Consider the following 19228-nt stretch of genomic DNA (forward strand, 5'->3'; position numbering starts at 1 on the left):
ACTTTGTTTATTTTCTATTGATGAAATATGAGGTTGGTTTGGCTACAACGATGCTCAATAATATCACTTGTCATGCCACTGCTAACCACCCAGTTCCTCTTTACTGTAAGCCATTTGTTTTATGTGTGTGAGACAGAAACAGATTTTTCTCCTGGTGGAAAGAGCATGATGCATAACTGTCATTTTGCATGAGAAGCTGAGAGAGAATGACTGGCAACTGAAAATATCCTTCAGAAAAATGTGGAAATGAGCACCAGTATGAAACAGCTGACTGTTCAATGTTTTCTGAAATTCAACACAATGTTGGAAAAATTTACGGAATAAAGACATCAGTAAATCCAATTTAAAACCAATTTTTCATTTTAATAAAGTTGTTTTGTTGGAGATCATCATTTTGTAAACTGCAGGTTAAATATATGATGGCTGGATCAGAAATGTACGGTATGTACTATATACCTCCTCAAGTTTAAGATGAGTCATCAATATATTTTAATGTCTATACAGGGAAAAAAAGGTATTTTTTGTCATATTTGTCATTTAACAAGAAACAACTAAACAATGAACATAAGGAAACAGGATTATAACTTGTCTATATATATTTATTTTTATAGCACTGTGTCTTTTATGGGAAGAAACAGCAGGAAAGAAATGATAACTTGCTTACTAAAACAGCATGATGTTTCCCCACACTTCATTACAGTAACTTCTCAACAACACTTTACGCTCTTTACATGTAAGTGCAGTCATCACTTGACGAAATCGCCATCATTAATCTGAAATCTGAAATAAATTGTGTCAATAACCTTTTAAGAAGAAATGTCTGAGAGACATCTAAGAGAATAAACATTTTTGTTAGTTTGAAAGATAATGCCCTGAGAGCCACTCAGACAGACAGACAATCTCATGTCCAGTCCACGGGAAGCACAGCTGGAAATCTAAGAAGCTGTTAAGTGTCTCATTATACCGTGAGTCAGACATGTCACTCAGTGGGATGCTAAACTGCAGCAAAAACCCCAAATTTACTCTCCTAATCATTTGCATCCATCAATATTACAGGAGGGCGCACTCGATCAAACGCTGCAGAGTACCTTATGAGATGGTGAAAAGGTTGTCACTCACTCTATTATGCTTTAAATATACAGTATAGATATTGCTTTTCCATTCCAAGACAGCTGACACTGACAGGCAATTTGCATTGCCATCAATTAAATCTAATTGCATAATGAGCTGTTAATTTTAGTATTTTCTTACCACCCACATGAGTTTATTTTTTTGGCCTTCTTAAGGTGTACTCCTTCGCTCATGATTTATAAATGTGTGCCTGGTACTACATGTGCTATTGATCCATTTTGAGCTAAATCAATAAATACATGTAATAACTCGTGACCTTTTCCACTTTAGGTTTATTGAGGGTCATGCTTTCAGTGTTTATTGTGGATTTCTGGGAAGAAATGCTGGTGACAAGGCAGGTAATCAATGCTGAAATGTTCATACAGAGAGACAAGTTGTATGTAATATCTCAACAGCCATGTGGCAGTGTTTATTAGAGTGGATGTGTCGATGCAGGCAGCAGGGAAGACTTGTTAGGAAGGACAGAGACTGAGACAGACTGTGGGATGAGGGGTCAACAGTTTGTGAAAATTAGTGTGCCCTTACAGCAGCATAGGAGTGGATGTTGACAAAATTTAATCTGCAATGATTTTAATTATCAACTAAACATTTGGCTGTTTTTGTTAATGCAAAATTGCCTTACATTTTTTAGTTCCAGCTTTTCAATTGTGAGGATTTTATGCTTTTTGTCTTATGTGATAATCAACTATCTTTGGGTTTGACCTGATGATGGAGCTAGATGGAAAGATTAGGGGATCAGCAAAGTCTTAAGGATTCATTATCTGGAAACCATGAACGTCTGTACCTAATTTTCTGCCAATCCATCCAGAAGATGTCTAGCTATATCACTGAATACATGCACATTTTGACCTGCTGGTGATGCTACAGGCATTGTCAGAGGATCACCAAAGTATTCACCAAAGTGATCCTCTGGGGAGGACGGAAGTCTGCTCAAAATTTCGTGACAATCCATCAGATACAAATCAAAATACTTCATTCTGGACCAAAGTGGTGGACTGTTTGCTTTTTGTTATGTTTTTAAATTTGAAATTGGCAATCGTTTATTTGACAATAGCTTTATTGACATCTATCCAGCCACAGTTACCATTAGAACTAAATAATTATCAGACAACTTTTTTGTATAGTGCCTGCACCATCATTATTGGTAAATAAAGATTTTAGGTCTTTTCTTAAAATCTTAAAAATCCATAACTTTCCTAAGTAGACAGAAAAGTAGTTGTAACCTCTCAGATAAAGCAATCAATTCTGAAATTAACCAACTTCATGCAAACTGATTTTAGGTTTGACCCAGAGTCATAACTCAACCATAAGAAAATATCCAGAGGTCTTCAGGTTAAAGGTGAAGACACATGAACCAGAGCCTTCTGACCAATCAGGGTACCACACTGCCTCCTACTTTCCCAGTAATATCTACACTTCAGTGCGTCGCTGTCTGCCATCAGCTTCAGCAGGTGTATTGTATTCACTGGGGTGCCGAGGCTAAAAAATAGATTCCCCTCTAATTGGAGGAATGTTTGGAATAATTATCAAATGACAGCAGGAGCAGCGTCAGAGTCACGGAGGCAGAGCAAATGATGGGAAAATGAAAGACTTTAATTGAATGTCAGCGGACGTCTGCAGGCCACGTTGAACCTTGTGTGATGAGATATAGGCAGCTGAAGGGCACCCCTCCCAGGATGTATTGCTGGTAGGGAAGAGGCAGGGGGTGCAGACCAGGGGGGCTTTGGGATGGCTCCTGTCTCCCTGGCATTGCCTTAATGATGTCCTTATGTAATATGCTCTCCAGCAATGTTTAGTCAGCCTTAAACAACCCAAGGCCTGGCAACAAGTACATAACATGAAACTGTTTGTGTGTACTTTATATGCATATTTGTGTGTACATACAGTACAGGCTAAAAGTTTGGACACACCTTCTCATTCAATGCGTTTCCTTTTGATTTTCATGACTATTTACATTGTAGATTCTCACTGAAGGCATCAAAACTATGAATGAACACATATGGAATTATGTACTTAACAAAAAAGTGTGAAATAACTGAAAACATGTCTTATATTTTAGATTCTTCAAAGTAGCCACCCTTTGCTTTTTTTATTAATAAGGGAAAAACTTCCACTAATTAACCCTGACAAAGCACACCTGTGAAGTGAAAACCATTTCAGGTGACTACCTCATGAAGCTCATTGAGAGAACACCAAGGGTTTGCAGAGTTATCAAAAAAATGCCAAGGGTGGCTACTTTGAAGAAGTTAAAATATAAGACATGTTTTCAGTTATTTCACACTTTTTTGTTAAGTACATAATTCCATATGTGTTCATTCATAGTTTTGATGCCTTCAGTGAGAATCTACAATGTAAATAGTCATGAAAATAAAAAGGAAACGCATTGAATGAGAAGGTGTGTCCAAACTTTTGGCCTGTACTGTATGTTGGGTACAGAATTGTTGAGTTATTTTTCGCTTGAATGGTCTCAAAATCAATGTGCATTGCTTTTTTTACAGGAATAGATTTTACATTTACGTCCGAGTTTTTCAGTTTGCAAATTGAGTACTCAAGAAAGTGAACTTGGGTGACGGGACATTTATGACAGAACAGATCCCAAAAGGACTGATCAATCATCAGTGACCGGTTAATAAAGATGCTGAATTATTCTGCAGAAGAGAACTTGTTGTTGGGGACACACCTGTGGTTTTTCCAGCTCACTTAGAGTCAGATGTGGTGCACGGTGACCTGTCTCTATCTACTGTTTCTACTTCTAAACTTTTTCCGCTGAGGGCTTTAGGCCTATTACCTGAGTGTCCTTTGTGTATATCACAAAGGACACATTTCTAGAGACTCTGTTTGATGACATAATGTGACATACTCTTCTGAGAAGAGTATGTCATCAAACCAAAAGCTAAATAATAATATTGCAAAGGGATTTACTTTGAGTCAATAGAAAATTATGTTTAGTTTTTTTTGGCATCTATTTAAAAGCACCAGAGCATGAATAAAACAACAATGAAACCAATATCTAACCTATTTATTTATTTATTTTTCAAAGTACATCAAAGCTCTGACTTCAGTGGGAAATTTGCAGCCTCTCCAAAATCGCAGTAATGAGGGTCCAGGCTTGATCCCCAGCTCAAACGGCCGGGGGTCAGAACTTGCCACTGGAAAATTTTGTCTGACGGGTCAGTGCCTGCAAGAAGTGTTTGCGCTCATGAGGATGCATTGGTGATTACGCAGTGGAGGACATGCCGAGAAGTGACCGGCCGGCAGCTGAAGCCCTGCAGGCCTGCAGGACTCTACAGCTGAGCTCAACACTTCTATTTCAGACCCAGGACCAACATGAGAAACACACAAAACAGAGCACCATATTAAAAACATTTTTCTCGTTAAGTGGTTTTCCTCCTTTGTCTTTGACCACCATGGCATTGCAGAGTGGCTTGTTTCTCATGACACTAATACCTGTTAAGGTGTCACCACTGCAGATTGTAACTGTAACAATTAAGTAACTGTCTATACTTGTATATCGAATTGCACTTTTCCGCTTTTTTTTGCACTTCTGGTTGGATGCAAACTGCATTTCGCTGTATTTGTACTTGTACACTGCTAAATGACAATAAAGTTGAATAAAAAAAAAAAAATTTTAAAAACTGTAACTCCCCAAAACTTGGCCAAAAAAAGTATCACATAGCAAGGAGTTCACTTTTTAGTCGATATGACATCAACTTGTTTGCTCGTTGTAATAAAATCATTTCAATTCTTAAGACCATGTGAGACTACAGCAGCTTTGTTTTGGTGACCACTGAGCTACTTGAGCAGAACAGCTGGTGGTAAAAAAGAAAAAAAAAACTGCTGAGAGGTTTTGGGTTTTTTTTTCAAATGAAAAGAAACTTCTCCATCTATGAGTAAAGCTTTCAACATGACTCACCACTAAATTTCTGCAGAATCCAGCTGTTTTTGGCTTCAAGGAACTTTCAAATGTCTGCTCTTTGACCTTATCTTTCCCCTGCGCATCAAGGCAATACCAGAAGCAATTTTTCAAACTTGAGAGTAAACAAAACCGCCTATGAAAGTTTCCAAGTTTGTTAAAAGACTGTGTGTTGTATGTGTGGCGCGAATTGAATGCGTGTTTAAGCTGAAAGAGAAACTCATGGTGATGATGATTTGACTAAGAGAGAGAAAAGGTCAAGTGAAAGTCTAACTGGGGCCAAATTTCATGACCTTCAGTGTCACTGGTTTCCAGTTGGTAGTTCTCTGATGCATTGTGCGTCAGTGGGAGACACTGTTTGGCAATGACGCTGTGAAGAGGTCAAGGCATTCCTGATCAGATTTCACTGCTTTTTATTCCTTCATCATTGCTGGTTTTGACTCCTAAACAAATGCTTTCTTTTGCACAAACACAGTCTCATAGGCATAGTTTTGTTGTTGCTCTACTGAAACGCCCTGGGTAATAAAATGCTTTCATTTGCTGCTTTTGAGTATATTTTCATCCAGAATTAAAAACTCACCACCTTAAACATATCTATAACCACCCCTCTACCAACCTGTGACAGATGATGACATCTGTACTGCACCTCACCTGCTCTATCTTTGACTGATAGATCCTGGACAATCGTTCCACACTGTGAGCAGGACAAAAATAGACCTGGCTTCAATAAACAGGTTAGTCAAGTCAACTGTGACTGAGCCTGCATAAATCCTTCCTTCACTTACTGGAGTGCTGCAGGCCTCGGCCTGATCAATACATCAATAAATCCGTAAAACTTTGATCCAAAATGTGACCTTTCATAAAATGCTCTTTGAAATGTAACGACTAAGGGATACATACTAAAGGGAAAAAATGACATCTATATCACTTTTCATGTCTATAAACGCTTTTTGATTTTATACAGTACATTTAAAAAAAGCATATTTATGAGAGAAATGGTTTCAATGGTTATTTGCTTAATCAAGATACAAAAAGATGATGTCTCTATTATTGAACCATTAAACTGAGCCTATCTATATCAATAATAAAATCAAATAAAGAATGAATAGTAGAAATAGTAGCAATTATGCACTTTTTTGTTTTTGTCAAAATTCCCATGGCTGTGGTCCCGAGTCCCGAGTTAATTGGTTCCTACTGAAGAATTAAATCTTTAAAACAGGTCTGACTATATATTTTAATAATAATAATAAAAAAGGTCAGTAATTTCCTGGCCACTATTGTTTACAAATGTAGAAATCGCTAAAACTTGAAACTCATGTACCAAATCCCAAAACCAAGTCTGCAGAATTGCAAGCGCTATTTCTCTTTCTTTTGCAAAACACTACATATATTCTCTACATTAGGCACATTTAAAATCAAAATATCTTGTGTTCCTTTGGAGAGCAGAGCCAATCACAATGCCAAGCTATATGTACCAATTGGCAACACCCGCTTTTGACAGGTAAACACTAGTTGCTTAATTGTTCACTTAGAAATCAGAGACAACAGATGAGTCCTCCTGTTTTGGAGGAAAATTGAGATCAATTGTGAAGCATGAGCCAGAAATCAAGAAGTGAGAGTAAGAGGAGGAAAAGGTGGACAAGGACAAGGAAGGACAGTTGTCCCTAGGGCTACGTTGGTTGACCATGTGCTACAAGGGAGGCTGGGCAGAGAGTTCAGCTAACCTGAGCCGCTAGGTTGCATCTTTCATCCGTACATTCAGAAATGAGAACTAGTAAGTTACCTGCTATCTTCACTATGCTACTGCTCCATATTTAGGCATACATTGCAGTAGGCCTAGGTTACTAAGTGATTGTTGTCCAATGTTACAGTAATGTCATTTCATTTTAAGAAAAAAATAATAATTTTAGCTTACTGTAACCAAACAGTATCAGAAAGTACTATACTGTGAATTTACTATCACATCAGCACTGTGTAAACAACTGTGAAAAACTATACAGTAGCCTACTTGAGTAATAGGCTACTTCGTTACATCCCACCACCACTGGTCCACACAGTATTTTTTTTTTGCAATGAGGGGTTAAACTGGGATTGACACAATATTTTCTCTGAGATAGGATGGAAATGGGAGAGAGGAGGAAGAAGAGAGGGGTGGGTGGATGGGTGGGTGGTTGGCTTGTATGGATGAGTGGAGGGGGAGGATTCCTCTAGTGGGAGGGGGGCGTGGTGCTGAATGAACAGCTCCTTGGCTCATAAAGTAATCAGAGATCTTCTCTGCTCCGTCAGAGCGGCACAGCCATGAGCCAGCCGAGCTCCCCGTCCTCCAGACCCGCGCTGACATTTTTCCCGTCCCCCTAACACCAGCACCACGCCACCATGAAGAGGCAAAACGTGAGGACCCTCGCCCTCATTATCTGCACCTTCACCTACCTGATTGTCGGCGCCGCGATCTTCGACGTGCTGGAATCCCGGAAGGAGACGACCCAGAGGAGGGAGCTGCAACAGAAGAAAGAGAAGCTGCTCAAGACCTTCAATCTGTCCACGGAGAACTTTGACGAGCTGGAGAATGTGGTGCTGGAGCTCAAGCCGCACAAAGCCGGGATGCAGTGGAAATTCGCCGGCTCGTTTTACTTCGCCATCACTGTGATCACCACCATTGGTAAGAGAGCATCACTGAAATCATGTCTGGGAACTTTGGCTTTCATTTTACTGCGAGGAAAAAAGTTGTAATATTGGGTTATACGTTGGTTTATGTTTAATTTGAGGCAAGCTCTAGGACTGTAAACCCATATGAAATGCATTGTAGGCTACTGGTAGCCAAGCATGCTGTTTTGAAGGACACTGATTTACTGCAAGACTCTAAACCATAAATGGAGTATTGTAGTAGATACCACAAACATTTAAAATAGGTTACATACTTATATGAACATTATATTATTTGAGTAATAGGTCAACCACAGATTGAGGGTATTCAAAACTCAGTATTGCCTACAACAGGTGGGACACCACAAATCCCCTTCAATTATTAAGAACACGCAATTTCATTCAGATAGCCTAGAAACTAAGTTGATTATTAAATATTCATTAAAGTAAAAGTAGCAATACTGTGATATAAAATAACACGTAAAAGTCCTGCATTGAAAAAGCATTATATTAAAACAAAAGTAGCCTACTTATAATGCAGAAAAATGGCAGCAGTGAGTGTTGATTATATACTGTAGTATATTTTGTTGTTTTAATGCTTCTTCTTACTGTTGTCTCCTCTTGCAGTTTTGTATACATAGTTTAATTTTTAACAATGCATCTTATTTTATAATGTCTAATTTTGTTTGTGTAAGATCTGAATCTGCAGAGAAACAAGCAATTATAGCTGCCAGATGCATGTATCAAAGTGTAAAGTGGAGTAGAAGTAGCTGCAAAGTAGAATGATTTATAGTCTCGTATTGCCAGACCTTCCTCCACACGCTGCGGAGGAGGGTCTGGCTTCTCCACACAACATTTCAGAATTGGAGAAAAATTAGCTCTGGTCTATTTGCATTTCTTTAAACCAATCACAATCTTCTTGGGCGGCGCAATGACGTTGCCTCTGCAAAATAGCCTCGGGAAGGAACTTGTTTTGGTGTAATAAGTATACGTTCAAAAGCTGTGTTGGTTGTGCAACAGAAAACTCAGATTGGACAGAAAGTTTAGTTAGCTGTCTGGATTTACCCTGCAGAGATCTGAGGAGCAGTTAACCATACTCCTCATAAAATCATCGGAGTTTAGAATGCTAACACAAAGTGGAAGCTAAAGGACATCTGGCCTAAAATGAGCAACATCCGGAGGAATTTCCAGCGGCACCTGAAAAATCCCGGAAGTGGAACGCTGTCAATATAGACTAAATGATGTAGAGTAGAATGAAAATAATCAAATACGTCAAATATAGCAACAAGGATCAAACCCAGTAGGCTATTCAGCAGTGCCTACTTGCTGTGAGGCAGCAGTGCTAAGCAGTACTAACATAGAACATAGAACATAGAAAACATGCTTATAGTTATAATATATCGGAACAATATTGTAGTCTATAATGATACCACAGATGGAGAAAATACCATCAAATGTCATATTATTTATAAACTCAGTATTAAGTACAACATGTGAAGCTTACAATAAATCCCCACAGGTGTATTTGAATAATATGGTCCTTATATCAAGTGTTGTAACCTCTTCTTAAACTTCCTTTCAAAAGAATTGTAATATGATTATAATAGCCACAGCAAAGAAGGTTAAAAATACCATGAACTGAATATTACTGACAGGTTTTCACACCAGCATGAGGTGTTTGTGGCAGCTTAAAGCCCCATTACTGCAGTGTTGACATTGTGTGTATTGCTTCACGCCGACTGAGTAGAGAAGAGACCTTTTTTTTAAACTGAACCCAGACAAACATTTTATACTATACTATAGCATTTCATTGAATTGTAGCATTGAAAAGGGGTTACATCAAAGTCAAATGTGAAGCTGCCAAGTGAAGGACTTTTAAGGACAAGCTTCTCTTCAAATATAAAATTCTGCTGCTCATAACTAAATGTTGTTTTTAGAAAAGATGCTCCAGGAAACTTAAGGTTTGAGACATCCATTTGCCTCTTCTCTTGTGTTCTTACTCATTATTCCTGCTCCAAAAGGCCCTGCAACACCACAAGGCTCCCAGCTCTTTACTCACTTTATTACACAGCCTTCGAAATGAGTTTAATTTTAACTTCACTCAGCTCTTTGTATAACACTCTTCTTCGAGCTACAACTCCAAGCTTAACTGAGTCAGACATTTTAAATATTTAAAAATGAAACCAAAAAAAGGAAAAAATGCATTGTTTACCTTTTGTCTTAACCTTTGGCAAACATCGACCACTGTGGCCACAGGTTATAATTACAGGCATTCAATTTGCCTTCATTTCTCTTAAATCAGTTGCTTGGAAGACGTCTATCTGTGACATGCTAAAACACAAGTTAACAGTAGCACAAGTTTTTGGCAAAACAATTAAGTGTATTGAATTGAGAAATGTTGCGTTTTATTGTTTTTAAATTCAACTTTTTCATTTGTAAGAGGGAGATCGAATTTTTGTTATCCTCATCGAAGTCAGACAGTCTCGTTTCGGCGTCTTCTCATCTGTCCTTATCACCACCTCCTATCTGAGCCTTCCTCCATGTGTTTAGTGACCGGGCAGTTGTCAGTAGTGACCTGTGACTTGTAACCCTATCAGATGCAGGCGACTAATTGCACACAAACCCTACCCCGGGTGTCTGTAACCTCATTCTGTAATTGTGAGCCCTGAGGCTGCTACAAACACAGTGATTGGCTTTTCAGCCTGCCATTAAGTATTAATGACAACACCAGACCCTTGCTGTTCCGCTGGCCTCCTGGCACACAACATTAACAATGTAGATACTGTACACTCAATATTATGCAGTTATGACTTACAGTAAAGTCCAAATGCTGAGCCACAATACGATGGTGAAACATCTAATTTGCTAAGCTTTTATTTGAAGCTAAATCGGGGTTTATAAAAATATATGATAAAAGAGAGGCTAAAACTATTTATGTCACCAACCGAAGTATGAGAATAGACGTGAACATCTTATTTCCTGTCCTCCAACACAGGACAACCCCAAGGACCAGAGTGTTTTAGTTGATGTGAAAACATAACCTTATGTTACCAGTATGAAAAAAAGAGTAAAAGAGGCAATGAGTCAGTCCGAAGGCCACTATTTAGAAATGTATTGTATATACAAACACACATCCAGGGGAATGACATCTTGTCATTGTCACGTCAGCGTATGTGACCGCAGCACTCACCGCCGAGGATGCAGTTCAAGGTCATCTATACCACATATGACAAATGCAAAACATGAAAACACTGTTTAAAAAATAAGACATGGCTCAAATCCTCTATGTCATCATCTTATTTCAGAAACAGACCGAACAGTGTTTATTTGAACTACTTTCTTGCAAAGAGAGTCTTTACAGAAACTGTTGCAGTGCATATACAGTCCTGTACATTGGATGGTTACGCTCATAGCGTTCAGTGCCAATGCAAGACATAGTGTGGTCTTTTTGTAGCGAGGCAGAAAGTAAGGGTGTAGCATGCAGGGTGGTGGATAGCAGGTGTAGCACGTCTGATTTAGGATTAAAAAAAAAACTGAGATTAACGTTCAGATTTCTTTGTAACCGTAACTATACATTTGCCATACCTCTAGTTACCTTACTTACCCGAACCATACCTTGACAATACATTTTATTTACTGCAGTAGAACCACAATCTTTCACTTAGCTTAACTGTACCATGGTTGCCCTGTGCAGATGCTGCAGAAAACAAATTGTCCAGTACTGAGTTTGTTTTTTACTAACATAGTTAATTTAAAGGGTTGCTTCACCCAAATTTTAAAAGAAATAATCTTGGTTATCTCCAATGATGTCTAACCAAGTTTTCATTTAGTTTATCGAGGTTTTTACACATCTGTCTTTCGATTTCTGCCCAATTCAAGGTAGGTAAATGGGTTTTTGTTTGTGGCAATTTTCAGTGGAACAAATTTCTAATCCCTTTTTACCAAAAATTGTTTCTGGGGATTATCCAGAAACAATTTTATTAATTAATTATTAATTATATTTAAGATATTATAATTATTAATTAAATGTACCTATTTATTTTCACCAGAAGTAAGAGACAATATGTTTCTTTATAATTTGGGTGGACTGACCCCTTGACGTCTAACTAATCTTTGAAGTTGTGGAATAGGAATATTAGAAAAAAATACACTCCGACCTATAACGTTTTGTCTAATATCTAATCTCTGAAGTCATTAACCTTTCTCTAGGCTCATAAATAAAGCATTTTTTAGAAAGGACCCTTTTAAAGTCACCATATGGTTGTAGTTAGAAAAAAGAATCTTTCATGGATTTTAATGATTGTGAATCACCTCTTGTTAAATAGTTTTTGTTCAAAGATCAATTGGCCATGTGCCTCTTGCAGATTGGTTAGACATGAGCTCAGTGTTTTGATTGAAGTCTGTGACTCCATAATTGTAGAACGAGGAAGTGAATAGAAATGCATTCAGGGCATTCAATCTGTACGAGTCGCTGTAATCCCAACATAGAGCATCCAGCCAGTGGTTAAGCCTTGGACTCTATGAGGGAAATTTGCTGATTGGGTTGAAGGCAACTCTCCTCCATCACATTACACGTGGCTTGGATCAGAGAGCTGAAGCCCTTCCAGCTCTGGTTTAGTTGCTCCGTCACCAGCAGTGCCCCAGTTGTTGATGTACTGGGAGGCTACCAAGTGTGGAAGCACATTAGTATGTGAATGTGAAGCAGGCTGTCGCTAAAAAAGAGCAGCAAATCCTCTCTGGGTCAGTGCATGTGATGTTTCTATATGTGGACTCACAATAAATAAAATATCATAATTTTCCCGTTGCCACCACTGATGTAGGCAAAATGAATTCATCTTCAGCTGTTGCATAATTAGAGGTCACATCCTGAATTATTAATGGTAATTACTTGCATTAGTATCATTATTATTCATTCAGCTTAAGAGGTTAGGGCAGTAAGTGGTTGGGTGCACAAAGAATATAACTCCTAACATCTATTCCACATGGTCTCCTATCATTGTTAGACAGATTGAGGGAAATGGATACTTCAGCACTTCTCAGAGGAGAGCTGGTGGAGCGTCTGTTCAAGGTGACAATACAATAAATGTACAGCTGTATTGCACCTGGTGATATATTGGGATCAGTTTAATCAGGAGATATTTAATTTTTAGTGAACAATCAATTTATATTCACGTGCATGATAAAAAAGAATTTGAGAAGAGTCTTTGGCGTTTTGACCCCATAGTGATCTGGTATATTTAGGGGGGTAGTGATGCCGTGATCATTTCTATTTGGTGTGTTGTGTGCTGTCATCCGTCTGAGGGGCCGTCGGCCTTCATTTTGGCCGATTTGACATATATAATCGGCGGCGCGGACACTGCCGGCAGTCGGACTCAAGTGACCCATCTGATTGGTAGAGTGCTAACCTGGAAATGTGGAGCGGAATGAGCGTGACTAGAGTCTCTGAAAATCTGACGAAAATCTTTAAACTGTCAATCTGAAATGAACACAGATTCAGCAACTGCATGGCCTATTTCTCGCTTAAAATGTTTTCAGAAACGTTTCGGTGAACTATTTTAGTACAATATGAGATTGTATTCTGAACAAGCCGCCATGACAGTCTGTCTTTGAATTTCCGGAGAAACATGACGCGGTCGTCCAATCAGCTGCCGGTTTTCATTTTTGGGCGACAATACAGATTAGCGCCGCCTGCTGTTATGGAGACGTATTACAAGACGTATTATAAAAGGTGAAAAATCACAGTGTGAAAATGCTTCAGCAGCATCTGTAATGAATCAACTGAGAATCAATGGTTCATAATCAACCAGAGCCGTTTCAGTTTACAGTGTAATTGAATGGGGGGGGATTGTACCTATTTTGAGATTGATCCTGGCCCTGCTGTGTAGCTGCTGCTGTGTTTACGTGATTTGGGAGATACGGTAACTGTAACTCTCCCTGATGCTTGCATAATAGGGCCCTAAAATAAAATTACCTTGCATAACCCAGTGTCATGGTCTGCAGTCAGGTGTTGCCCTCCTCACTCATCATGCAGACACACTGAGATGTAAGGTGACATAAAAATAGAGCTGCTTGCAAAATGTAAAAAAAAAAATCACAAAAGAAAAGAGACTGCTGTGTGGTAATTTCTGAAATTACACAACACACTCTAAACAGGTTTCAAGGTCCCAAAGGTTACAGGACAAAATGTGCATGACATATAGGTGCATGTTAGCAAGAGCACTGAGTCAGGGCTGTCAACTTGAAGAGCTAAAAGGATGACTGTTTGACTCTTTGTTTGATTCCCCCCCTTAATGCAATGGCTGTGTTACTAAAGCCGTTTTCACATATGAACTCCGAAATTTGTCCGAGGAATCAGGTCCTGACATATTCCGGAGTTTCTTTTTCACACATGTAGCACACAACGGGAGATTGTCCGTGTCAGACGCATTCTCACTTACTGGAAATCTCCGTCTGATTTAGACAAGGGGTGGTGCCTGGACAGAGTGTGCCACAGGAAGGACATGACACAGATTACGCTGTCACCGAGCTGTTCATAATATGGTCATAAACCACCAAGTCTCTTGCCGTTCCTTGACTTTGATGATTCCGGCGTCCGTCTTTACCCACAGAAGTTACAGAATCTTGTCTCTCCAGTTAGACACTTCCATTGCAGTCTTCAATGTAAATTGCCCTCCTTATTCACCCTTGATTGTTTGTTTTCTTCCGGTTTTTGGCGAGCTGCATGAAACGTCATCAGCACAGCCACTTGCTCACTGTGAATTTTGCACATTTGTTGCAATCAGTGATTACACAGTTTGTACTGGGGAGCTGGCGGGGTTAATATAATTTGTTGTTCGATTCGACTGATTCGGACATGCAATCGAACTCGCAATCAGACTCGCATGCGGCTTTGCCGAATAATGTCTAGATAATTTCAGTGCAATGTCTTAAGGTTACATGAAGATCACAAACTTGTGAAAGACAGCTTTACGTGTGAAGAAGAGAAGTCTTGTGATTACTCTGTTATGACTACTCACTTTTTGTTTGGCCTTTGACACCAAAATACAATGTTATAGTTGTAGCAGTTCAAAGATTGGACGGTTTAGAGCTGACTGTTGAAACAGCGAAAAAATAATAATCAATGTTTTGATGTGGTAAATGTTGTACTATTGATTTCTGACGGATTTATAATGAAGACTGTTGGTTTGCTCTCATAACCAAAGTCTGTGATATACGTAAAACACATGCTGTACACGCTGAAGTGTTAACTTAGCAACTATAAGTAGTAGTGGCACAGATATGAATTTGTCCCTTCATCATACAGGCCTATTGGTTAAGATTACCAACTGGCCAAAATCCCAGAAACTGGGTGTAGTTCTTTTTGTTGACACCTAAAATCAGACATTTCTTGGACAAAAAGCTTTTCAGATACCCACCTGTATAGGCTGGCATTTGTTCACCTCCTTACTGCAATGGTTCGACAAAGTGTTTGACCATTCCTTAAAAATCCTGTTGTATTTATTGGCATTGTTGGCATTTACCTATGAGGTACATTGTAACTTTTTGGTTTTGAAAGATGCTCTACAAATGATTTCTGTATACATTGAGACAAACAAGGAGGTCTCAATAGAATAAAAGCTCTTGCTGTAACATGATGTTGTGGAGAGTATATTAAAAGGAAATAAAGGAAATTCTTGGCTAATACATTTAATAAAAAACTGATTCTGTGAAGCTCTTCTCTTCTTATAATGGTAACTTTGTTGATCTGTTTGTTAGAAGTTCACCAAAGTTTCTGAGTTTACTAAGTGGACCTGAATGGGCAACAAACTTTAAATGAGACTGCAGCGCTCCAGTAAAGTGGATTTTAATGGGATCTTTGTTTTCGTAATCGTAATTATAATCTATACTGAAGTTGGTGAATAGGGTAAATATTACAGAGCCACCAGGGAAAATAAAACGCAGACACCTCTATAAGTCAACAGTTTTACAAATAATTAGACTCCAAGCAAACAAATCCCTGTCACAGGATTTTAATTTTTAGGGTTTAATGGATTTTGCATGTTATTTCCAGTACTTGCAACATTCAAAAGCACCTTAGCAATAATGGTTAGATTTAGCATCAAAGGCTCTGATTTCACTGAGCTGTGGGTACAAAGTGATTGCACAGGGAGAAACATCCTCAGCTATTATTGGCTGAGAGAGCTTGTTGCTGTTCTGGATCTGAAGGACTAACGTCTGAGAAAGTTGACAGAAGTGACTCTCATTGCTGCTGCTGCTCCGTCCACATGACCAGCGAATGTTTACCTATTGTACGTCTGTTTTATGCTCCACTGCCTCAATGGAAAGTTGAGTTCCCTGACTCACTAAACAAAACATGACTTTGTATTTATTAGACTTCACAATCCAGCGGGGGCTGACTGGAGTTTAACCAAATAAAATAGTACACAGTAGTGACATCTGAATCTTGTTCACTTCAAGTTCCCTACTGATTCTCTTCCAGAGTCTAAATATACAACACAGCGACGTGTAAAGTCTCTGATATACTGTGGCAACCTGACTCCTGTGAGGTTTATTTGATCAGAAATGATAACTCTCTTCTTTGTTTTTCTCTGAATAGAAGAATGCTTCTAATCTCATGTCCTGGAATATTGAATTATGCGGCTTTTAGTAAGGACTGGACACAGCCGTTCAATTAATGTCCTAATCTTCCTGTTGGAAATTTGAGATTAACTGAGATGTGTCCCAGCACTCCAGGCACTAAATGTGTTACAACTACATTAACACTGTAATTGTGTGGAGAAAATGTACTGTCTCAGTTTATATGACAAAACTTGTAGAATTACATATTTTAAAGGATAATTGAGGTGTTAGGATTCTATATTTTTCTTGTTGTCAACGAACCCAATGAAAAGGGCAAAACCAACTACGTGTTAGTCTGTCAGTATTTTTCTGACTTCTCTACCTTGTTGTACTCAACTGCAAGCACATTTGGTTCTTGGTGAAGATATAAATCTTTAAGAAATGAGTCACAAATATCGTTTAAGAAAGAGCTGGGCATTGTGGTTTATTTAAAAATGATTAAAACTGGAGTAAATAGGGCTTTTGTTTGGGGTCTATATTCTGCAGCGGATTAACACACATTTGGTGCTCTAGTTAATATTTAGAGCAGCAGGAGGGTGTATATCAGATTAACTCCAAATAAAATACAGTGCCCATGTTTATAGGAATATGTGTTTTTATATTGTTTGGACAACAGAAAAACTATATGGCACAGAAGAAGATACACACAGACAACACTTCTTAGGAGGATCAATTTAATTTTTGTTATGGTCTTTTCAGCAGACTGATTCTTTAATATTGAATATTACATGCTGGAAGAGTATTTAAGTATTTCCATGGTTTATATTTGTGTGCATATCATTTGAAAAACAATGAGCTCAATCCAAACTTTTTTTTTTCTGTAATCATTAACAAAATTGTCAGTATACCATAACAAAGGTTATCAGTATACCAAGCGCTGACTGACTAAGACACAAAGGAAAATGAGATATGTAATGTGTTGTGTAGAGTACACGGACTAGCTATGAAAGTGTCATAAGGTCTGTCTCTTGAGCATGGCTGTGTCACTGTGTTTCTCCTCTCTTGACCTGAAAAGGAAAGGTATTGAAAACTTGTTCTGTGTGCAGACAGTTCAGCTGGGATGTGATTCCAGGAACAATGCTGGAAACAAGGCTGGGGCTATTGTGGCTCTTTGCTTTTAGTATGCTGCAGAGAGAGAGGCTTTAAAGGAAAAGTTTGGGATTATATTAACCTTCTCTACGGTCAGTGTTGCCAGATTGGAAGGTTTTCCACCCAAACAAGATATTTTTTATTTTATTTGGCAGCTTGTGATAATTTGGGCTTCTTTTTGGGGCAGTTTTCGGCAATGAAAGGTAGACTTCATTCTGTTGATTGGCAGCTCCTCTCCTATAATTGAGCCCCTTCAGATATCCCCCCTTTTATGTTAATTTGATCAATTGCTCTATGTGTTCTATGTCTGAATAATCATCCTGGTCACGTTTATGTAAAAGACGTGACAGCAATCTTACTGGGTCCGACCAATTGAAGGAAGGGTTTGTAACTATTTACAATATACACTTTTTTATATATTATTTGAAATGGTCTTTACACCCCGACAGCAATAAATAACTTATGGGCTCTGAAAAAGGAGCGAAAAATAACTGCTGTAATCCTGTAAAAATGCCCACCAATCACTGCCTCGCAGTCTGCTTGGAAAGAACCAATGAAATGCCTCTTTGCCCCGCTGCGCCTACTCTACCCCTTGTTAAATCTTGCTACCTTTTTTTTACATTACCAACCCTGCCTTTAAAATTTCCATCCAACATGAATGACGTCAGAATATTTATTTTAAAGGTACAAAATTGTCGCCTTCTTTCATTGAGAGGAAGTCACAAAAGCCCCAACAGCTTCTCTCATTTGATCTCTATTTATTATAAGTAATAAAGCAAAAGGATTACAGATACAAATCAAATGAAAGCTCTGCAAAATGGCCCAGATCTCCTAGTCCAGACAGTTAGTTAATATTCTATTCTACTCCGGGGTGTCGCCTCCTCCCATTGGTTGGTTGGGGCCAGGATCCATTGGTCCTTTGCTCCAGCGTAATCCTGGTCCAATGGCTTCTTCAGCCACCCTCTGAAGGAAGAGCGTGCCTATAAACATATAGTTCCCCTGTAACCTCTCACCCAGTCAGGAGATGTCTGACCTGAACAGGATATGGCAACCCCCTCAGGATTTGGCTACATTCCTTTGTCTCTGAGGGTGGCTGTTTGACTTCGTTAATCTACTCCCCCAACATCTGGACTCAATACTGCAGTCAAAACTGATACATCTGATACATCCCATTATATTTAAAAGTAATTATAACTGCTTGATTATAATGTGTGTATATGTGTGTGTGTGTGTGTGTGTGTGTGTGTGTGTGTGTGTGTATGTATGTATATATATATATATATATATATTTATTTATTTAAATCCCCTGTTTTGGTGACCTGCCCCCGGCTGGAGCTGTCCCCGGAAATGTCCCGGTTTTCACTGTGAGTGACAGACCCGAAATTGGAATAAAAGAAAGAAAACATTGACCAAACGTATAGTCGTGCACCCTACACGCGCAGGCTCAAGACAGCCAGAGCAAGCGCTGCTCAGAGCTCAGAGATGTTTTAGAATGCCCATTTTATGATGCTAAAATTACTGTTTATTCACATGGAGTCTGGTGGGTTTAGCAAACGCAAAAAGGATCTTACTCTTTAACAGAAAGGTCGACCTCCTTAGAAATCTTTTCCATGATGTTGTCAGACACTTAGAATATTAATCTGAGTCTGTCAGCGGGAAAAAGAGCGCTTTTATGAACGTAAATACAAGGTGGACAATTGTCCTATTAACTTACATTGTAGCTTGTTTCACCGTTGCCGACTGCAGCAATCTCGTTTAATACTGGACCAATGTCAAAGGAAAATATTTCCTCAATAGTTTTAACTGTATCCAATACTCAATGAGTTGTTGCAT

At 38.7% G+C, this 19228-nt stretch overlaps 1 protein-coding gene across 1 annotated transcript in view; it reads left to right on the forward strand.

The window, feature by feature from the left end:
* The first annotated feature begins 7326 nt into the window (after positions 1-7326).
* kcnk3a (potassium channel, subfamily K, member 3a) overlaps positions 7327-19228 on the forward strand; it is a 40089-nt gene continuing 28187 nt past the window's right edge. The window contains exon 1 of the mRNA XM_028605264.1: positions 7327-7703. Coding sequence (XP_028461065.1) covers positions 7421-7703 — 283 coding nt within the window. The 5' untranslated portion in view covers positions 7327-7420. The remainder of the gene's footprint in view (positions 7704-19228) is intronic.

The sequence above is a fragment of the Perca flavescens genome, chromosome 18 (assembly GCF_004354835.1).
Source record: "Perca flavescens isolate YP-PL-M2 chromosome 18, PFLA_1.0, whole genome shotgun sequence".
Lineage (NCBI taxonomy): Eukaryota > Metazoa > Chordata > Actinopteri > Perciformes > Percidae > Perca > Perca flavescens.